General features: G+C 39.6%; 1 protein-coding gene across 3 annotated transcripts in view; it reads right to left on the bottom strand.

Moving 5' to 3' along the window:
- The window catches only part of SRGAP1 (SLIT-ROBO Rho GTPase activating protein 1), a 272,898-nt gene that overhangs the window by 130,746 nt on the left and 118,891 nt on the right, over positions 1-23,261 (bottom strand). For all 3 annotated transcript variants that reach the window (XR_009356614.1, XM_059184738.1, XM_059184740.1), the window contains exons 2-3: positions 6,409-6,604; positions 1,265-1,427 (exon numbers count right to left, since the gene is read on the bottom strand). Coding sequence is in view for 2 of the 3 variants with exons in the window: in XM_059184738.1 (XP_059040721.1) it covers positions 1,265-1,427; positions 6,409-6,604 (359 nt within the window). In the remaining variant the exon portion in view is untranslated. The remainder of the gene's footprint in view (positions 1-1,264; positions 1,428-6,408; positions 6,605-23,261) is intronic.

Raw genomic sequence — 23,261 nt, 5'->3', positions numbered from 1 at the left:
GCATGAGGACTGGTTTTTCATCCTCTACGTAGCCCTCCCAAGACCTAACACCATCTCCTGCTCATAGATGTTCAAAAACCCCAATGAACTAAATGAGGCATTGGCCGAAAGAGCTGACATCTGAGAAAATCATTTTCATGGCTCTATAAACTATTTTTCACATTTCTAGTTTTTAAGATCCATTGGGCATTTCTCTACCTGTTCTTGTCTTAATAGGCTCTTTCAAATTGTTTTAAGTTCCTCCTTTGTTTGAATCATTTGTATTTTTTTTCCTATTTCACACAGCAAAAGAGGACCTGGAGTTTGCTAAATTCTGTTTCTGGGTCAGAAAGAGAACCTAACGTGGACACATCAAACACAGCTGAGAGGTTTTCCAGCTGGCCGGCCTAACACTACATCTTTGTTTCCAAGGGCCCCTTTGAAACATAAATATGTCATTAATCTACAAGGTGCCCCCCCCCTTTCTGAAACTAATGTTTACTTCCTGACCAGAGTACAGTTATGGATATAAGCACCACATGCTACTAGCACAAAGCTGAGGATAGGTGGGGAGAACCCTTGTCCTATAAACATAAAAACGGAAAGCCAGTCTTACTGGGCATGTAGCTGCATTCCCCACACAGGATATGGTCCAATTCTGTGACTGTTCTCAACAAAAATAAAATTACTGAGAGCTGGCTGAGAGTAGTAACAATGATAAGAAGGCTTAAAAGCCCAGCTCCTATTTTGTAAATGGATTTGGGAAGGCGGAAGCACTCTGGCATGTAAGAGCCTGAATTTTCTGTGCCCTCTGGGATTGTCTTCATGTCATCCTCTCACCACCTCCGCTGCTAGTCTGCTGAGAGCAAAGAAAAAAACCATGATAACATTTTCCCGAGAGAGCAGTGCATCTGGTTATCCTGTCCTTCCCAAGTGTCTGATCATGTGTGAGCACCAAACACAGACTCTAAGGCTTTTCCCCTCTGGTTTCATTTTTCACAGCTGTAGGCAATGCGTTCCTAAGGACAGACGGGCAATCTGCAGGTACATCTCATTTCGCAATTTTGCTCACGTTGTTCAGGTCACAGATTCAGCGATTTACAACTCTGTACATACGCCTGCTCCAACTAAACTTTTTTATTCTGTGTCTTTAAAATATTCCTTCTTTTAGCTTAAAAACTCATGGAGTACAATTAAGGAACGAAGGCACCAGACCCTTCTCAGTCATGCTTAGGGGCACAGATTATGGGAAAGTACACTGCGGCAGGACTGAGATGGAAAGTACCTTTTTAAACATCCTGGTCGAGTCCTCACTTATCTGCATGAACCGCATAATCACATTGTTCAGGTAGATGTCACTCAAGGTTGCATGGTCTTTGCTCTCTCTTCTCACTTGGTTCAGAAGCAGATACCAGCAGTTCACTGGAGACAACAAGTTCTGGTCTTTCCTGAGAAGTGAAAAAAAAAAATGGAATTACCATCAATTTCGAAGCTGTCCAAGCAGCTGAGGGAAGTCACCAAGGCACACGAGGAGCCACAACAGATGGGTATTGTCGCTCTTCTTCCTACTCTCGGTGTTGCTCAGAGAGGGCTACTCAGCAAACAGCAGAAGAGCCTTCCATGCTGTGATGGCGGAAAGCCAGCAATTCCCTAGACTCGGAAGGAAAACATTGGACCAAGAACACCAATCAAAACCCACACTCCTGACATGGGCCATTGGATCCTAATATACACAATCACAGGCAGGCTTTCAGCTTTAAACACCCCATTGGGAAGAAAGTAGTTATATTTACATAAAAATCTATTGACTATTGTCTCACAGACAGACTGTGGTTTGCCACTACGCACAAAGTCTGCTTTGAATGTCCAGTCTGCTGCTGGAAAAGAGATCTGGCTAGGTATGCTTTCCGTGGAACATACATTTGAGGATTATTTATTAGTCCCCTGACACATAAACATTAGCTTCCCAAAACGTGTTCCTGTGGAATCAGAACTTGACAACATTTTTGGGAGGCTCGTGAACAGAACCAAGAAGTTTACTGGCTTATAACTTGTCACTAAACTATTCCACATTTGTAAACATACTTTGTTTTATTCCAATATTTTTATTTTAATTCACCTTTTTAAGTAGGCTCCACACCCAGCGTGGGGCTCGAACTCACAAACCCAGGATCAAGAGCAGCAATGCTCTATCTATGGAGCCAGCCAGGTGCTCCTACCTCATTTTATTCTAGATAATAAACCTAAAAGTGAATATAAACCACAAAAGATGACTTGTAAAAAATCTTAAAGAAAACTTCCAAGCAAAACAAGTAACTAACTGGTATATTACTACTTCAAAAAAAAAAAAAAAAGGAAAAAGTATAATGCTTTTTGTTTTTTGAAGTCTAACTGAAAAATGAAGAAAAGGCACCAGAGGCTTAAGCTAACTCAGGGACACTAGAGCCATCTGTATCAGACATGTTATTCTACGACTCATGATCACTTATGACTCTAAGTATTAATTGAGGAAAGAAATCATTAAGTCAGCACTTTCTGCCTATATGTTCCTCAGATTCAGGATTTGATAATGAATCAAGTCCAAACGCTCTACAGAAGGAAGAGAAAGTAGAGGACGGAAGTAGAAGCAGGAACAGGGGCAGGGGGAAAGTCCTCTTCTGGGGTCCTAGCCCTGGCTCACACTAGAAAAGCCTCCTGGCACAGCAGAACTACAGCCCCAACCTAGAAAATGTCCTTTTATTCTCAAAGCCATCAAGCAAGGGGCACTAGTTCTATGACAGACAACAGCCCTTCTATTGACATTCTCTATCCTGTGAGCCTGAGAGATAAAGATCACCTTGTTATACTGACTTTTACATGTGTCCTTTATGCTGAAGTAACCCATACATTCTTTGAGAACATTTCTTACTTTGACAACATTTCCTATGTCTTTGTATCCTAAGTGCCTTCCCCATGGTAAGCATTTAATAAATGTTATTTCATTCACTGAATAAACACATAATATTGCCTTAATAAATGATAACAATACTAAAATACCAATACCAATAACAGCAGTACCTGTCGGGCATGCATCAGTTACTCTAAGGAATGTGGATCTGTACTGTTCGAGTTCAATTCCCACAGCTACACTTATAGCTACGTGATCTTGGCCAAATTATTTAAGCTTTTCTTTGTGCCTGTAACTTCATTTGGAGAATGGGTAAAATAACAGTATTTATAAGATTCTTATGAGGATTATTTCAGTTAATATATGTATATTTTAATGCTTACTTAGATCCATAATAAGTGCTCTACAAAGTTCGCTATTTTTATCTAGGGGATGTTCTAAAGACTTTACACACAATAACTCTACATAATCCTTACCACTACAATTCAAGGCAGAAATTCTTTGTATCCCCTCTATCCGTGAGAGAAGTGAGGCTTAGTGAGGCACGCTGATTTGCTGTTAAGACCAAAGCTGGTTTCAGAGTCTTTGAGTAGGATGAAGGCTGATCTAAGCCTTGGTCTTCTGTCAGAGGTAACTCTAAGCTAAGGACATAATGAACTACATGATGAACATCCCCAAGCTGAGTGCTGTGCCCAAGACTTACCAAGTATCTGGTGGAGAGGAGAGGAAACACTGAGTACACATAATCCATGCCGGCTATCAGTCACATCAAGCACTTCATCATGTTTCCCATTTAATGGTCACAAAATCTCATTGTACAAATTAGGAAACCAAGGCTCAGAAAGGGTAAGCAATGACCAAAACCACACAGCAAAGCCAGTATTCGAACCAGATCTAGCTCTTTCGTCAAGTCTGTCCTTGATTTTCTTCCTACCCTTGATTTGTCCTTTCTGTAGACTCATTATCCATCTTACCTTCATTCCCATATTCAATAAACTTACCCAAGTCAAAGAAAATTCCAAATGGTTTACCTTTTGACAAAAACACATCCACAAACTGGGAGGAAGAAAAAGGGGCAGCTGAAGCCCTAAGGGATCAGACTAAGGTGCATGGGCTCATACCCAGTTCGCAACCAATTACCAAGTGCACAGAAGACATTAAAAAATATTTACTGAATGGGTGAATGGGCAGTTTTCTTACTTTAAAAAGGGACAATTACTATAATAGAGGCTTCAGTCTCCTTTCCAGCTCTAGTCTCTGTCCACCCTGGAAACCATGACTAAGATCTATTTCTATGTTGGGCCAACACGAGAGGCTGCCATTTAAAAAAAAAAAATTCCCTGGGGCGCCTGGGTGGCTCAGTGGGTTGAGGCCTCTGCCTTCGGCTCGGGTCATGATCCCAGGGTCCTGGGATCGAGCCCCACGTCGGGCTCTCTGCTCAGTGGGGAGCCTGCTTCCTCCTCTCTCTCTGCCTGCTTCTCTGCCTACTTGTGATCTCTGTCTGTCAAATAAATAAATAAAATCTTTAAAAAAAAAAAAAATAAATAAAAAATAAAAAAAATAAAAAAAAAAAATTCCCTATCTAGAATTATTCTGCATTTGCTTCTGCAAAAGTACCCTGGGGATACTGCCACCCTACTTTTTATGTAGGATCTAAGGCCACAGAAGGGTATAAAAGAAAACAGCAAAGCCAGCGATGAAGACAAAGACAAAGACAGCTCCAGTCTGCAGCTCAGGCTGAGCAGACAGGCCTTGTTGTTGCAGGGGGTTGGTGGTTTTCTGTTTTACCAACGCACTGAGACAGTCGTTGTGCTGGTCCCAATTTTATGCTGGAGTGCAGCGCAAAAGGGTTGCCGGTAGAAAACCTCTAGTCCCACCGCCCTACCTTGCACAGGCCTCACCTTTAGTCCCCATAAGGGACTAAAGCGTGGATATAAATGTCCACTTGAGTTTTCGGTTTCCTCTTCCCTTTTTGGCCCCTGGAAATTTCCCTTACTTTCCTATGAGTTCAGTTACACATTCAAAATGATGTCTATCATATTTTAATCAGCATTTCTGGGGGTTTTATAAAAGAAATACTTTTCAGATTACCTAAGTCTACTATATTTCCGGAAGATTGTGTTGCCTTTTAATTATCTCCCAGAGAAGTCTATTTCTTTGTCCCTTTAGTGTTGCTAGTGCACGCCATTACTGTGAGCCCCCTGCATGGTCTCCCTTCCTCCACTATGGCTTCTTCGTCCATAGTCCTATCTGTGGTCTTCGTCATCATTCTAAAATGCAGGTCTAAGGGGTGCCTGGCTGGCTCAGTTGGTTAAGTGTCTGCCTTCGGCTTAGGTCATGATCCCAGGGTCCTGGGATGGAGTCCCAAATTGGGCTCCTTGCTCAGCAGGGAGCCTGCTTCTCCCTCTCCCTCTGCCTGCCACTCCCCCTGCTTGTGCTGTCTTGCTCCCTCTGTCAAATTAAATAAATAAAATCTTTAAAAATAAAATAAAAATAAAGTCCAGGTCTGAGCTGGCCAGTCTTCTAATTAAAACTCTCCAAAGGCTTCTCATGCTCTCAGGACAAAGTCCAAACTGCCAAGTGTGATCTACAAGCCTCCTGGACCTGGCACAATTTCATCTGGAGCCACACTGCTGACCACCTCACTACTCGCTCCCACCCAACTGCTTCTGTTCTACAAAATTGCCTTATACCCCTTCCCTTCTAATCCCTGATGCAGGATGTTCCCCTTGCCTGGAACCTCCTGCTCTGGGCCCCTCAACTTGCCAACTAGTCATTCATGTTTCACTTACGTGTCACTTCCTCCAAGACCTTTCTCTGACCTTCCCTTCCCCACCTCCACTACTAAATGGATTTCCATCGGGTCTGTCTGCACTTACCCTGTCACAGTACTTGGATTCTCCATTAAAGTTGTCTGCCTACTTGTCTGTCTCTAGGATCTAAATTACAAAGCAAATTTCATATCAGAAAATCTGTATATATTTTTTAAACAAAGGAAGTACATTTAATTCAAAGTTGTTGTTTTTTTAATTAATTCAAGGTTTAACTGCATTTGGTCATATTATTTTCCTAAAGATCCTTGTTTTAAGTCAGTCTCAACTGCAGTAACCACAAATATGACTGGGCGGGGAGGGACCTAAACATAAGCAACCCCTACTGCTTATTTTCATACAAAATCACTACAGAAATCCTGAGGTCTTTGCTTGAAGAAGCAGCCATCTTAAATGTGCCCACTGAAACATCTACCTGGTAGAGAGTGACTCCCACTTCTCTGTAATCAGAAATTTTATAAACACACACCTTTTCTTTATTTATAAAGTTATCCACAAATATACATTTACTGGCAAGAAAAAATATCAAGAGATCACTTTTAAAATGTGATACATTGATGCTCATAAATTATAAATGCAAAGAGTTGCCTTTTACATATGGGGATATGCTAATCAACAGCTTCTCAAAGATGGAAAATTCTAAAACCAAGGAGGTGTTAAGAAGGTAGGCTATCACCTTGGAAAGACAAATTTGAGTCAAGTCTCTCTTACTTGTACTGTTGATGATCCTTAGTGCTTCTTGTCTTTGCCATGAACCTTTCTGCTAACTTCTCTAGGTTCCGAGAATATTCCGTCTCAATTTCAGCTTTTTTCCGGAAGAAATCCTGCAGGTCCTGGAGAAGCTGAACTCTCATCTCTGTTTGCTGTTCCAGGCATTTTTGCTGTTCTACCAGCTGAGCTCGAATTTCTAAGGAAAGAAGAGAATCCATTGGATGGTTTTGTGAAAATCAGTGAGGTGTGCTGGTACGTGCAAGATAAAGGTAAAGAATCCTACGACACATTTAGCTCTGTATTGGACCTTTACGAGATTGCTGGGTCTAGATTCATTCTTTACATAATCTGCTGACCCTTTAAAAGAATGAGGCAAGTCCCAGGAAAGAATGTCAGAAATTAGAACAGAAACATGGGTTACATTTGCAATGCCACAAACATGCATGGAGTCATGAGGCAAAAAAATTAAAGCCTTGGAGATAACAATTCATGACACGTGACATCTTTGAGGTGCTGCGTACATTGTAATTTTTTCAACAGCATTTTCCCTCAACTATCCCTTATGAGTTTGAATGGCAAAGATGCGAGCATCATTTCTTCCAGACTTCTGAACCACCGCATATTTGCCAGTTGGCACATACAGAAACTGACATCTGGTAATTTGTATTTAGTGCATAAATTTCTAGTTTGTAAAACATGTAGCTTCTGGGTTTATAGGAATGCCGTGCCTAAAAATAATTTCTTTCTATATCCAAATAATCCATTCATAAATGGAGTCCTGAGACTGCACTTCATTATTCTGGTCACAACATCAAAGGCTCTTCGCTTGGTCTTCACTTTTTACACACCGTTCAAACTAACAGCTCTATTGACACATGTAATCCTGAAGAGAATTCTTTGATGATTTTAATACATTCGGAAGGTGAAGGTTAGTCTTTGAATGATTTAGGGAAAACACAAAAGCAAAGGCGTATCATGCAAAACTATCTGTAAATGACTATTACAATGAAAACGGTGTGTTCTGGAAAATGAGATACAGCCGTAACGACGGACTTATTCTTGTCTGAGATCCAGGGTTCACCTCCACACAAGCAGATTCATACTGGAAAACTTTATTTCATCCTTCCCGGAGTCAGTGAGTATTCCCTAAAAGTGAGAGCTGAATCTCATTGAGTACAGTTCATAGAAATCAATGTCCAGGGGCGCCTGGCTGGCTCAGTCCATGGAGCATGTAACTCTCCACCCCCGAGTTGAACTTGGGGTTATGAGTTTGAGCCCCACATCTGGGTGCATCTGGGTGTATAGATTCCTTAAAAATAAAATCTTTAAAAAGGAGAGAGAAAAATCAATGTCCAAATAACATCTCAATTCCTTCCTATTATTCTTCAACAGGGAAAGACTGAGTTCACAATATGTATGTATACACTTGGCCATGTTTAATCAAACTCATTAACAGCAGGGTAGTCAAATTCTCAATGGGGAGTCAGGAAACGTGCTCAATGTAATAATGGCTAACAATAATCAAACACTATTCTATACCCTACTGAAGTAGGTAGGAGTATTATCCTCATTTTACAAAAAAGGAACTGAGATTTAAGGAGATTAAATACTTTATCCTGGCAAAAAAGGCCCAAATAACTATGAAATGAGGCCCTCAGTAAGGTCATGATCCAGGCAATACTGCTCTGGGGAGTGTAGGAAGCATTTCTCAAGTGTCCTCTCCTTGGTTTCTCTACCTCTAGGTTGGGGGAGCCATTATTAATCGCATAGAAGTGTGGTGATCACTAGAGTGAAAACATTATTACAGGCTTTTAACTACCAGGAACAGCATCTGGTTTTTAGTCAATCAAAGTAAGTGTTTTTCAATACAGTATTATAATCACCATGTCTGCCAAACTCTTTTCCCCATAAATACAGAACTATTTTTGTTTCATGAAGAAAAAAGAAATCAAGGGTGGGGATATTTCTCATTCAGGAATCTCAGTAAGTCTTTTAAGATTTGGTAATTTTAGCACATCTTGCTGCGCTAAGAGAAAATAAATCAATCGTCTTAGGCTGTCAACTAGGCTTTTTTTTTTTTTTTCCTCTTTTAAGCAGTGTTAGTGCCAAATAAGAAATAAAAGTGGCCAAGAGTACAGATCTCAATAGAACTACACAAAAATTCTGTGGGCTTCCTTCTTCAGTCTCATTCTTAGATTATTCTCTTGCTTGCTTCCTTCAGTGTTTAAAATCAAGAACTGGGGCACCTGGGTGGCTCAGCGGGTTAAGCCTCCGCCTTCGGGTCAGTCATGATCCCAGGGTCCTGGGATCGAGCCCCGCATCGCCTCTCTGCTCAGCAGGGAGCCTGCTTCTCCCTCTCGATCTGCCTGCCTCTTTGCCTACTTCTGCCTACTTGTGATTTCTCTCTCTGTCAAATAAATAAATAAGACTTATTTTATTTATTTATTAATTAAATTAAAAATCTTAAAAAAAATCTTTTAAAAAATCAAGAGCTAGGGGATTTTGAGAAGGAGGACTATATTTAAACAGTTAAAAAAACTCATCTTCTTTTTGCAGGCAGTAATTGTTACTTCATATTATCTGTAATTTCCCCATGAATACAGGACAGTAACAGCATTTTCAGGAAGGAAAATGTGAAGGGACAGAATCTAGGGTATTGTTGTAAGAAAATAAAACATGCTCCAAAAACTGAAGGAGAATTCATTTGATCACCTCTTTAATTTAGACAAGTTGGGGACAAATGAGGAAAAGATCATCAAAAAAGAAAATAAGGAAAAAAAATATCAGTATAAAGGTACTACCATAAGACATGCCTTATTAGGAAGAGAAAACCTTTGGGTTCCTCATACCAAACCAGAGCCGAAGGCAGCACAATGTCAGAGGAGCTCACTTCACTGCACGTATGGTAAAGCTTTATTAACCTGACCTCACTAGACGTGATCTAACCTTATATGGCACTGATGAACTGAAAAGATATTTTAATAAATGAGTAAAATAAACAGTCATATAAATTCTGGCTCACAGCTCAGAACAGATCAAAGAAGGCAATGATGTACTGCACCCCACACCTTATCAATCCTTCATGGGACCACAGGGGGCTACAGGACATAGCACCACTGTCATCATGAGGGCTGGAACTGGTGAAAGCATCACATTAAAGAGTGATTTCTCGAAAATGTGTGAGTCTTACTTCTGTAGAAGGGATTGCAACCTCCCACCCACCTTCTTTAAAGACACTCTTGCAGGACTCTATTAGCTTTCGTGTATCTAGTATTGACCTGGACCATTTTTTTGAGACTCAAGCTTCATTTTAATTTAGTTAACCAAGCCATTATTGAGCCCCTATTTTGTGTTAGGCAGGAGTTACAAAGATTTATGATGCACAACTCCTTCTGGTAGGAAATATAAATCCTAAGTTGATAGTATCAGTACATCAGTGTTGTAATGAAGAAATGTACCAGGAAGCTATGGAAAGGGGAACGGACAGTGGTAGACTGTGGAAGAGCCTGTAAGACACATTGTCCTGTAAAGATATACAGCTATAACCACCAAAAAAGTGGAGAGATGATTCATAGATTAGGAGAAATATTTGCAAATTATGTATCTAATAAGGAACTTCTATCTAGATAAAGAACTCTTACAACTCAACAACAAAAACACAAGTAATCCAATTTTTAAAATGGGCAAAGAATCTAAACAGATATTTTCTCCGCAAAAGATCTACAGATGGCCAATAGCAAATGAAACGTGGCTCAACATCATTAGCCATCAGGAAGAGGCAAATCAAAAGCAAATGAGATACCCCTTCACACCTGTGTGGATGGTTATAATAAAAAAGACAGGTAATAACAAGAGTTGGTAATGACGTGGAGGAACTGGAACCCTCATTTGTTGCTGGTAGGAATGCAAAATGGCACAGCTATTCTGGAAAACAATCTGTAATTTCTTCAAAAGGTTAAACACAGAGTTAACACAGACTTAGCAAGTCTACTTCTACCTAGGTACATACCCAAGAAAAATGAAAACACAAAAATTTATATACAAATATTTAGAGCAACATTATTTATAATAGCTGGGAAATAGAACACCACACTTGTCCATAAATTGAACAGATAAACGAAATGTGGTCTAGCCATAGAATGTTACTCAGGCTTCATAAAAAGGAATGAAGTACTGATTTGTGCTACAACATAGATAAAACCTGGAAACATAATCTTAGTGAATGAAATCAGTCATGAACGGAAACTGATTACATTATGAGATGTCTAGAAGAGACTACCTTTACCTTCCTACCAGAAGGAGTTGTGCATCATAGAAAACTGTTTTCCATAGAAAACAGTTGAGTTGTTACTAGTGCTGGAAGAGTCGGGGAGAAATGGGAGGGATTGCTAAGGGGTATAGGGTTTCTTTATGGGATGATGAAAATGTTCTAGAAGTGACGGTGGTGATGGTTACAAACCTATGAACACACTAAAAACACTGAATTATATACACTTTCAGTGGGTGAGTTAAATGATATGTGACTTACAGCTATTATACAAAAGACATACTGCTGTATCACAATTCCATGAAATTTTGGTTGTGGATACATTCCTAAGAATGACGATATCAGTACTAACAAAATAACTCCTCATATTCCCATGCTTAGCACTTTTTAGTAGTTAATCAAATTTGACAACATAAAGGTAAGTACTTTAAAATGATGTCTTCATGGTGGTTCTTGCTTCAGGATTTTTACTTCATCCTGAATTTGTTTGTAAGCCAGAGTAGTAAATTTACTAACTATGAGCATCATTGGTGTGTTAATTGTCACAATTTCTAATGGTATAGAAAAGATTTGCCTAATAGAACATTAGGAGGGGCTTATTACCAAGACTCCCAAATAGCACAATCTCTTTTAGGCAGAAAAATACCATCTCTGAGGAGGTTCTAAGCGGTCATTATTTAAATCTAGGTCAGGACCTACTAAATAATAATAATGGCCATTTTAACAGGACTAAAATTTGCTGCTTTTTGAAAAAAGACTAATTATTTCATTTCTGATCTAAAAGTGCCACCACAGAAAGTATCACCATTAACAATCCAAAAATAGTACACAAAAAGTACGCTTTCAAACTACTCAATCTGTTAAGCAAAATTGAAACAGTTCCTCTAAGCTATAAAAATCTGCTGACAATACTAAATAAAACAAAATTGTCTTGGGAAGGAGGAAACAGAGACATTTCTTCCTATAGTTGATAAAGAAAGGGAAGTCCTAATCCTTGGAAATAAATTTGTGTGAGACCACAGAATGATGCATAGTTCATGGAAAGATTGAGTCCATGAGATGGGGCTGCTTCTTTAATATGTTACTAAATGACTAGCACTAGCACATAAAATCGATAGATTGGGTGTGACTTCATGATCGCTCAGCAGACAGAAATGCAACATTTCTAAGTTGTCACAAACCATCTCAATTATTTCATAGTCTTATTTGGTCAGATTTTCCTTATGATAATTTAAAAAGTATACATTCTGTTAAAATTTATCAGTACCTTTACCTAATGAATAAAAGGTATTTTCCCAAATGATAGGTAAGAGCCAATGGAATGTCTCAGAGAAGAACCCAGTGATGCTCTAACTGGTTCTGTCAATTATTCACATGCTTACTACTTACATGAATATTTTTACACTCTTTCAGTTGCCAATTAGCTAACTACCAGGTGCAAATACATTTTTTATGCTAGACATTTGGAGGAAAAAAAAAATCCACAGTGGCACCTGGGTGGTTCAGTGGGTTAAATCTCTGCCTTCAGCTCAGGTCATGATCTGGGGTCCTGAGATCGAGCCCCGCATCGGGCTCCTTGCTCAGCGGGGAGCCTGCTTTTCCCCACCCCCCGCTGCCCTCTGTGCTTGCCTTTCTGCCCACTTGTGATCTCTGTCTGTCAAATAAATAACTAAAATTTTTAAAAATCCAAAGACATAAACACATACCATTTCTCTATTTCAGTAGAAATCTAAGATTTATGCTTCTCTTATACTTCACACAGAAATTAGGTGACATCAATATGGACACAGACAGGAGTTCTAGTGGTAGTATTAAAAATCACAGCAGGGTGCCTGGATGGCTCAGGGTTAAGTGTCCCACTCTTGATTTTGGCTTGGGTCATGATCTCAGGGGCTTGGAATCAAGCCCCAGCTGGGGCTCTGTGCTCAGTGGGGAGTCTGCTTGAGATTCTCTCTCTCTCCCTCTCCCTCTTTCCCTTCCCCACTTGCACATGTTCCTTCATCTCTCAAATAAATAAATAAATAAATAAATCTTTAAAAAAAAATCATGGGACATGGGACGAGTGACTTAACCTCTCAATTTTCACCTCACAAGACTGGGGAAGATTAAATGAGTAGAAACAAAAAGCACGCTGCCATCTGCAAACCACCTGGGAAAATGTAAAGATGCTATTATTACTAGCATCTGCAGGCTTTTGTTACAAAGATATTCACTGACCATTTTTCTGTGCCAGGCTCCTTACTAGGCACTATAGAGAACAGGCGGAAAGTTCAGAGCCCCATCCTCAGTGAGAAGACAGTGCAGACAGTGAGAGCCAGTGACCTTCAGGGTCTTAAAGTATGTGTGTCAAAGAGCAATGGAGGTATTTGGCGAAGTTTCCATGCTTGGGCAGAGGGGCAAGCGTTGAGAAGGTTACCTTGAGATTGACCTAGCAGTTTGCTGATACACATAGGGGTAAGGGTACTCTGGGCTGAAGGAAGAGCAAACTCACCTGCAGGAGGAGGGAGAGAACAAGGAGACTTATACCAAGGGTGTCTCTGCTGTGGAAACTCAATCCTGGACTGCTAGGGGGTCTGGTCATAAGCCTAGGGCAGCCCCTTGCAGAGAACTAAGGAGTAAGATTTTCTATCTTGGGTCAGTTTCCCAGACTGGTTTGATGATAAAAACCACCCGGGGTGCTTATTAAAAATACCTGTGTCCAATCCCCTTGGCTGGCTATTTTTATCTTGTTGGTCTGGCAGGACCTGGAATGGGGGATTTTCATTAAATACCCAGGTGAATCTTTTCACTGGGTTACTTCAGGAAACACAAGCAAAGGACTGAACAATTCTGCTTAAGGAGGATACATAATCAGACTTGCATTCCAGAAAATCACACAAATAACTAATTAAATAAATGAAATGCTAAGCATCTTACACCTCAAGAAATCAGAATTTCTTTTGTAAACTGTATGGTTCCCTGTTTGAATTATGAATTATTAGGCAAAACAAACCAACAATAAAACTCTCACAAGAATGAATGGTATTCATGTTCTCCCCTGCCTAAGCCTATTATTTTAATTAGTCATGAATCACTCATTTCTGTCATCTGGTGTGGAACTAATGAGTATTTCCATTTAATTTGCTATCAGAAAGCAGAAGCTGATTTTCAACTACATTGTGGAGAAACCTGTAGAGCTGTACTGAGAGCTTCCAATGTGGCTAGTCCAAACTGAGATGTGCTGGCAGGGTAAAAATACAGGTGAGATTTCAACATCTTATTAGGAAGAAGGAAGGATGTAAAAATGTCTCACTGATAATTTTAATGCTGACATTTAAAAATGTGGACACTGGGAAAAAACTCTAGACATTGGCTTATAGAAAAGACATGATTGACATTAACTTTACCTGTTAATCTGTTTCCTTTCACTTCTTAAAAATAACTATTAAAAAATCTAAAATTAGAAATGTGGCTCATCTCTAGGACAAAGCTCCTCTAGGATCTGAGGACATTAGCAACCAAGTTTCTCATAGGTGGAATCTGAAATGTGGAGTTCTCATCAGAAGAGGTTTTTGAAGAATTAGCAGGTTTGATGAGAAGACAGAACTTAAGCACAATGCACGTACGAGACAGAATACAGAGGAGGCAAGACATTAGTTGCAGTTAGGAGTGTGACCTTGGAGAAGGAATGACTTCTTTGGACTCCTCAACTGCAGAATGACTGCTAATTATAGATGTCTATTCACCCTTCCAAAGAAAATGAAAGGTTTTAACAAGAAATGAAAAGACGTCCTCATCTTGTAAAGAACTGTATTGGCCGATTATCATAAAATATGTAATGAAAAAAGAAGAAAGATGTTCTACATTTGATAATATTGACTACATAGCCTAAAGGACTTTCAGAAAAGAAATGATCATGGGCCAATTGGGATTATCATCAGTGACAGCTTCAGAGGGCATTGACCCTGTACTGCTTTCAAAGGATATGCAGGATTTTGAAGGCTGTGCAAATTTGGGGAATGGAAATGTAGTTCCTTAAAGTAAAAATGATATTTTTGATATTCTGGCCCAGAAGAGTTATATTCTAGGGAAGGAAGCTTTGAATGGCGGGACCAAATGTAACCTTCCAGGTTACTGCCTGTCTCTAGTCTTTCTACTTTTAAATTAGGGGATCACCAACAATTGAAGCAAACTAAATAGCATAGACTTATATGAAATCAAGTTGCTTCCATTCTAAGCTAAAAACCATGTTCTCATCCTAGAACTCTAGAGATGGCTAGCACGTTTGTGGAGGGAGTAGAATTATGATAAAACCTTTTGGAATAAAACAAGGTTAACTGTCCTCTCGGTACAGTTAATCTTCATTGTTTGGGATATAAAAGGAAAGTCAATTTTACAACATTTCTGACACTTAAAGAGAGGCTGCACACATTTCCTTGAGTTGTCATTACAACATCTTCATTTGAAAGGACATTAACCTCAGTATTATTTTAGGATAAAAGCTTAGTATAAATGCTTCAGTTTTCATAGCTTTTGAAAGCCAAATATTACATTTTGGCCTAGATAACATTTTCAGGTGAAGTATGGAAAACAAATTTGCACCCCTCCCCCCATGAAAGCCAGTTAGCCAGGATAAAAGGCAGTAACTTAAGGGGATCAATTGCAGTGTAATAATACATTGCAGGAAAGGCCAGTTTAAGGAAGTACAGAGCTGAATGATTCATCGTCATGCCTGTATTTGGAATGCACAAGAGGTAAGATTTCGTTAACTTCCCCATAATTAAGCAAGGACATTTCAGGCTGTATTAGTAGATTGATTTTTACTACCAGAAAAAGACCATGTGTGAAAACCACTGATCTAAGATTTACATTTTGAAATGGCTTGTGTTGCTGACCTTTCAAAGGTTCAAGGCATTCTCAAAACGTTGACATTCTTTCCTGATATAATTCAACATTAAGTCTCATGGAATAAGTAGAAAAGCTTGCATATTTTTTTGGAGTAAGTTTTAAGAATGGAAAACTTCTTTAAAATAAAAAGTTTTTATCTATTTATTTGACAGAAAGATCATAAGCAGGCAGAGAGGCAGGCAGAGAGAAAGAGGGGGAAGCAGGCTCCCTGCTCAGCAGAGAGCCTGATGGGATGTGGTAGCTCAATCCCAGGGCCCTGGGATCGCGACCTGAGTCAAAGGCAGAGGCTTAACAAAGATTTTTAAGTAATAATTTCTACACCCAACGCTGGGCTTAAACTCACAATTGTGAGATTCAAGAGTTACATCTTTACTAATGGAACCAGTTAGGCCCCCCAAACTGAGCCTTTTTCAAATTAAGGCTCTTCTCCTCATTGCAATAATTATAATTTAAAAGTGTACAATGTAGCCTCCCAAGCAATTTACCATTTACATGGTAAATACCAAGAGAATACTTATTGAGTTCTTACTATGTTCCAGATTCCGTGACAGGTACTTGATACAGCTTAGCTCATTTAATTTTTACAGCAATCATATTATGTAGTGCTTCCATTAAATAGAAGAGGATACCAAAGTAGAGAGAGGATATTTTGTCCAAAGTCATACGATTATTAAGTACTAAATCTTAGATTTCCATTCGGGTTTGTCTGACTCCAAAGTTTATGATACAAAATTATAATGTTCAACAATTACCCATAAATGTATAATTACACAAAGCAAGCCCAAGTGATCCAGGTTGGCCTTCTAAGTAATTTGTTTGAATGTACACAGACACTGTATATAACTTAATGTATCAAATAAAATTTAACTGCCAAGAATCTCGCTAGCATCATTTAGAAAAGCAATGATTACATTCCTAGTATTTACTTAGTTAAGAAAGCCAAAAGAACCTCTTCCTTCCCTGAAAAACTCAAATATTTTATAAAAACTAGTTAAGTGATTAATACTAATTCCCTAGTATTTCCTGAATGTTGTAACTTTATGGGAAACTGTGAATTTAGGTTTACTACTGCTGTTCTTAAATTGTGCTTATTTAAGTTGCTCTTATAAACTGTAAACTGTTATAAATTGCTAGTATGTTAAAATTACTGTAAAGCTTTGAACTACACAGATTATAAATCCCTGAATACAAATATCATGTCTTTAAATTTCCATAGAGCACATAATAGATGTTCAGTAACTATCTCTGGTGAATGTTTTAGTAAAGATTGCAGGTTGTCAGAAGGCTTAGTTATGTACATTATGGACTCAGGACCCAAATTCTGCTAATTCATAAAATGGTTTTTCCATTTCCCTCTCCCCAAGGTCACTGTCACATTACTACCTCCTTTTTTCTTTGCTCCATCAGGTCCTTCTGGCATCCAGCCCCACAAGGTTTCCCCCATTAACCATGCCCTATTTGGTCAACAGTGGAAGAGACTCTAGTTAAAACCACTGACTATCATATTTTACACATCTCCCAGTTAAAGGAATTTTATATTCTACTTCTACCACAGAGGATACCTTCATCTAGGAAAATGCCAAAGGAAACACTAATCATTTCACTTAATTTTCTTTAAGTCTCTACCACAGACTTTCATTCAATTGCTATTGGCAACTTTATATCTTACACTGACTTAACTATAGTTCAGTAAGTGAGAGCTCCAATGACTTCTGGCTCCCAGGAGCTGGAACTCTGGCCCAGGAGGTGATGATACAAGGCAAGCAGAAAGTGGTCAAGTGCTTGTGCTCCTCAACATAAAGTTTACATTTACTGACTTTCACAGTTCTCGATCATAGAATAAATGCCTTTCAAGCTTCAGGCTAAAAAAGCCTTAAAAGAGATACCATTAAAACACACACACACGTATATTAATATGTGCATCTTTCAAGATTTTTCAGGCTTAAGAAAATACTGAACAGCAATCAGCTCATTAAAACTGGCTTGTAGAAAACAGAGGGCTCCTGGGTGGCTTAGTCGGTTGAGTGTCCGACTCTTGATTTCAGCTCAGGTGGTGATAGCTGGACTGTGAGATCAACCCCCGAGACGGACTTCGTACTCGGTGGGGAGTCTGCTTGAGATTCTCTCTCCTCCCTCTGCCCCTCTCCACTGTGTGCGCTTGCTCTCTCTTTCTCAAATAAAAAAATAAATAAATCTTTTCAAATGTCAGAAACATTAATTCTCTTCATTACAGTATCCCTTCAAAGTACCAAATAAAATATCTAATTTGATAGACTACCTTCATATCAAAAATTACATTCTTTTATTTTATCCTCAGATATGAGCCAAACTCTGTATTAAAATGGTATTTCTGATCCCGAAGACACATGCAACTTATACCCACACAATCTGCAAAAAATGGAATTCAACAGGTTCACTCAACAATGTCCATTTAACAAGTAAGCAAGTGAGAAAAGAAAGGCTTCCGCTAGTCATCCGACAAACATTTACTGAGCACCCTCCAGGTGCTGAGCTCTGGGAAAACAAAACAACTGCGTCGTGCCCCAGGGCCTCTCAGGTGAGCTCCTAGTCTACAGACATGAAAACAAATAACTGTTGTTGTTATAATGATCATCATTTACAGTGCAATGTAGTAAATCCTGTAATGGAAGCATGTGCTGGGAGAACACACAGGAACAAACAGCAAACTGCCCACGTAAACTGGAGTTGGCAGACAAGTAGGAAAGTGCCAAGTTGGGGGTGGGTACAGTAAGGGTATTATGGGCAAAAGGAGCAGCCTGAGCAAAGCCCCAGGCACAGGACTATCTGGAAAGTTCAGGGTATTACACGGATGGCAATTTGTTCCATATTGCACCGTGATAAGCAGGGGCTCATCAATTACTAGGAGGATTTAAAAGTAAATACTCTAGGAACTCCAGGGTGACTCAGTCAGCTAACTATCCAACTCTTGAGTTCGTCTCAGGTCATGGTCTTGGGGTTGTGGGATTGAGCCCCATGTCGGGCTCCATACTCAGTGGAGAGTGCTGGAGTCTCTCTCCCTCTCCATTTGTCCCTTCCCCCTATGCTTATGTGTTCTCTCTCTCTCAAACAAGTAAATCTTAAAAAAAAAAAAAATCCTCTAAAAGGGTAAGGGATACTATTTTTATTCTGTTCCACCTTCACTTACTATTGTGAATGTTTCAATTTATATATTTAGTAAGTTAAAAACAAATGCATATTATTCACATTAGAAAAGATAGCTGTAGAACTATGTTCTAACTGATGAAATTACCAGAAAATGACATTTCCTGCCAAATCCTTAACAACAGATTTTTTAAAATTACGTTATGTTAATTTAGATAAGGGAGAAAAATGTCACCCACATTCAATACAATACTGAGGATATGGAATGGAAGGATTTATAAGTACCTACATGATCAGAGCTGACTTCTATTTTCCTTTAATTAGCTTTAAGTTTTAAATTTAAAAAGTAGCTTAAAATGACACATTATTTAAAATACCTATCTTCTACCTTTCTTGTCTTGTTTGGGGTCCATTCGTCTTATAATTTACTTTAAAAAGTACACTTCTTAAAAGACATTGTATCATTTAATCTTCACAATAAAAAGCAGTTCAGAAATACTAAAGCAAAACTGCTAGGATTTCCTAATCTTATACCTCTTGATATGCTCTTTGTAAGATCTCAGATACTAAGTTTTATGGCCTCTGCCAGGTCCACTCATTCCCATAGCTGCTTTTATCTGGAAGAGATTCATTTTTAAATAGGATCGATGTGGGAATAGCCCAGTGTGTTGTTGTGAAACACTGCCCTTCCTCCAAATCCCCAGTACCAGGGAACTTCTCTCCACCTCTTTCCTAGCTACACATTCATGACCTAGACATGGCCTTTTACTTGAAACTTTCCTTCCCACGTCTCTGCCCAAACTGTGTACTACTTCTGTTCAGTTTCACTCTGTTAAACAGCACTCTGTGGTGGGAGCACGAACAACAGTGACTCCATCTTTGGCCCGCCATCTTGTCCATGTTTGCCGGATCATCTTCCATGGAAGTGTGTGTTCCAGGACCCTTGGACGTTACTTCACCTACTTTAGAAATGCCCACCAAGGCCAGGCTAGGGGAGGCACATTTTGGCCTCCCATGACTCTGTGAGAGGCAACAAAGTCTTTCCCTTACCTGCACAGGTAGGGCCACAAGATCTGATTACAGGTTAGCTGTCAGTTAGGTGCATGCAAACCCTTCAAGGAGCATGTGAAGGAACCGTGGATCTCACTACAATGCCCCACATGACCCCTTGCTTGCTCTACAAAATCCGTGGACTAAGGTCTGGACTTTGTGGAAAATAACCATGCAGCTGGATCACTGACTGCCCCAACCTCCACCAGCAAGTTACCCTGAATGAGACTCAGTCAACTGTGTGGACTGGCCTGCTTCGCTTTCTGATCGTTAAGTGCCTTCTCAGTTTGGGGGATACTCTACTGTCCTGCCTCCGTTTTCTGACCCCTGTGTCTGATGTAGAGGCAGGAGTTACAAAAAGACAAAAATGAAAGACAATGAACTGACAGACTGGGGAAAAAGAGGGAAAGGTGAGAGCAAGAAGAGATAAAGAGAAACAGCTTAAGGAGAAAAGAATTGAGGAGAGGGAGAGAAGTAAGAGGAAAAATGAGGAGGGGGTGTGAGGAAAGGGAGCAAGTGAAGAAAACAAAATAAATGTAAAGTAAGTGATGAAGGTTTTCAGGAAGTCGCTGACTCAGTCCTGGGCACCGGAGGGACTGAGAGCACTTTAATCTACTCAGGCTTGTCCTCAGGCTCCAAGCCTTTTCAAAAGTACATTCTGCTTTTAACAAATTTCGGGTATCTGGCTTCAGTCTTAGGCCAGCATGAGGATAAAATTTCAAGGTCAAGCATAACTCCTTTTTCTTATTAGAACCAAAGCGCAGGTTGTTCAGAATCATAAGAGCGTCCCTTTTAAGCCTTTAGAAAGCTAGGTAAAAATCAGAATTGGTCATGAATGTATAACTTCACGTTTAATGGAACTTCAAGCTCAATGGATGAGCACGGGACTCATCCAGGATAATATTTCACAGGACTCTGATTCACGTGTAACTCTGAGACCAAACAGTAGAAATTCTTTGTATTCTTTCTATTTTCATGATTAATTTTTGCAGCCCTGGAACATTTTTACTTATCTTGGCACCTTAGGGGTAGAGTGGAAAGGCTACTAAAAACAGGCAGAAGTGCTCGGAATTCTCATACCATCCTCCTTTTATGTAAAAGAGACTAATTCAGCAAGACCAAAAACTTTCCACTTTGACCCACAGCACAATGTCCCTCCCCCTTTAAATTTAGAGGTCTCTGGTGAGAACCCACATTACTCACAAGCAAAGCTGATCTTCTCTTAGCTGCCGGCATTGAGAAAGCTGGCTGAATGGATGGCATCAAGCCTTCTGCCATGCCACTGGATGCTTCCCCAGTGCAGGTGCCAAGTAACCCTGAGTTTAGGCAAGCAACCATCTCCGGGGCACTTCAGTCCTGGTCTCCTGGACTAGGGCTCTCCTGGATGCTGGCAGCACAGCACAGGATGGACGCAATTTTTCTTCTTCACCCTGGTTACAGGATTGGCTGGCTGGGATCATCCCAAAGGCAGAACATTCTGCCCAAATCCAGTGAAATACTTTACATTGTTTAGCAGTTGCCTCTTGAGGTGGACATAAAGAATAGCTACTTAGAGTCTTAAGATCTGCATGCAAACATTATATACAGAGCCAGGGTCAAAAACTCCAATGCCCTCAGAAGCCAGGTAAGTCCCATAAATGAGGGAAGTGGACAGGATGTAAAACAACAAGAGAAGGAAATGACCATAGCTTGTTAGCCACCAAGCTCCAGGTAGCATTTGCTACATTGGAAGCTTGATGGAGGTTAAGCTAAATCTGATTTTGTTTTTTGAGAGAAGCCTGAAATTTGGATTTTGGGGCAAAATTTCCAAATTCTTAAATGTCAGCAATTAATTCTATTAAAATAAAACAGACTACAGGCCTAACAAAACCCAGCTCTGTGCCAGATTTTGCCTCTAGACTACCATTTGTACTCTCTGACAGAGAGAAATTCTAAGCTTTTTGGATAAACTTACACCTTCTTCAATTGTCACAAATGTAACAAGAGAAACAAAATTGAGATTAATGATAATTTGATGGGACCTCAGAAATGAGGCAGCAGTGTAAATGGTGTATGGAAAACCAATCAAAACTTGGTGACATTTAGTAAGTAATGTTACTTCTCAGCTTTTAAGTGAATTTATTTGTAAACTGGATGACAATGGCTTGACTTACTCTAAAACTCACACTAGTTTTCTTTTTTTAAAAAAAATATTTTATTTATTTACTTGAGAGAGAAAGAATGAGAGAGAGCGAGTAAGCGAGCATGAGATGGGGGAGGGTCAGAGGGAGAAGGAAACTCCCTGCTGGGCAGGGAGGCTGATGCAGGACTCCATCCCGAGACCCCAGGATCGTGATCGGAGCCGAAGGAAGTCACTTAATCAACTGAGCCACCGAGGGGCCCTCACACTACTCTCCTGGAACTGTAAATACTAGAACAGTTTCTCCTTCTCACCATTCTCTCCTGGGGCTCAAACTAAATCTGGAAGATGATCTGAAGTCCAATCTTATTGGAACTCTTTTTCAAGAACTGTTCATGCTGACTCAAGAAATCTGAGAAAAACACTTCTCCCAGGGCTGGTACAAATTCCATTAACCATCTCTGATATCAAAGGCTTTACTGAATAATGTGTTCCAATTTACTTTCTGTATCTCTCTTCTTTGGACACATGTTAGAGAATAGAAGGATTACAGAATCTCAAGTTTACAATAAGCCTTAGAAATCATTTGGCCCTATCTGCTGTCTGGTGATCAAATTCTCCCAAGTCCATGCCTGCCTGGAATTTACTGTCTCCCAAGAGCAGCCTGTACTACCATCTGGCAACTCCAATACTTAGAGAAGTCTCCTTGAACTAAAACAAGAACTCATCTATTCGTCTGACAAAAATGTATCAAAATGCCAATGATAGGACTCATACTAGTTGCTTTTATATAAAGATGAATAAGCTGGGACATCCCTCTTCTTCTGTAAAGAACTCACAAAAATACTTTCAAAATTACATTTCAAAACTTCCAAAAGGGTTCTTTGCATGAGTAAGTACACCCAAGAGACAAAACAAAGCCAACCCATCAAAAAGTCCAAGATATAAGACAATTCATGAGCTGTGAATACAGCAATATGTGAAAGAAAGAAAAGGTTTAATAGTCAGCAGGGAAATAGGTACAAACACTCAGATTTGAGACTTCCTTCAAAATTAACCTAACATCTCTTCCTGATCACTCTGGGATCCAAAGGCTAAAAGGAAGACAGATACCAAGTTCATTTTCATTACCTACTATTGAAGGAGATTTACTCACCCAGAACCTCCCATACCTGAAGAGGTACAAAACCAGGGTTCAATATGACTACTTAATAAACCTCTTCCCTTACTGCTACCTGTATCCTTTTTCTGCTATGCTGTCCCTTAAGCCTAATTCAAGAAAAAGATATTCAGTCAATTCCACCCCCATCGCCCCTCCACCCACAAGTTGCCCAATTAAGAGAAATGTGAGAAAGAGAATTTACTATATGGTAGTTTAAGGTCTGCATGACAGCTAACAGCTGAGAG

This window comes from Mustela lutreola, chromosome 8 (genome assembly GCF_030435805.1).
Source record: "Mustela lutreola isolate mMusLut2 chromosome 8, mMusLut2.pri, whole genome shotgun sequence".
Classification (NCBI taxonomy): Eukaryota; Metazoa; Chordata; class Mammalia; order Carnivora; family Mustelidae; genus Mustela; species Mustela lutreola.
The sequence above is the reverse complement of the archived record's forward strand: the minus strand, read 5'-3'. Positions and strand labels throughout refer to the sequence as shown.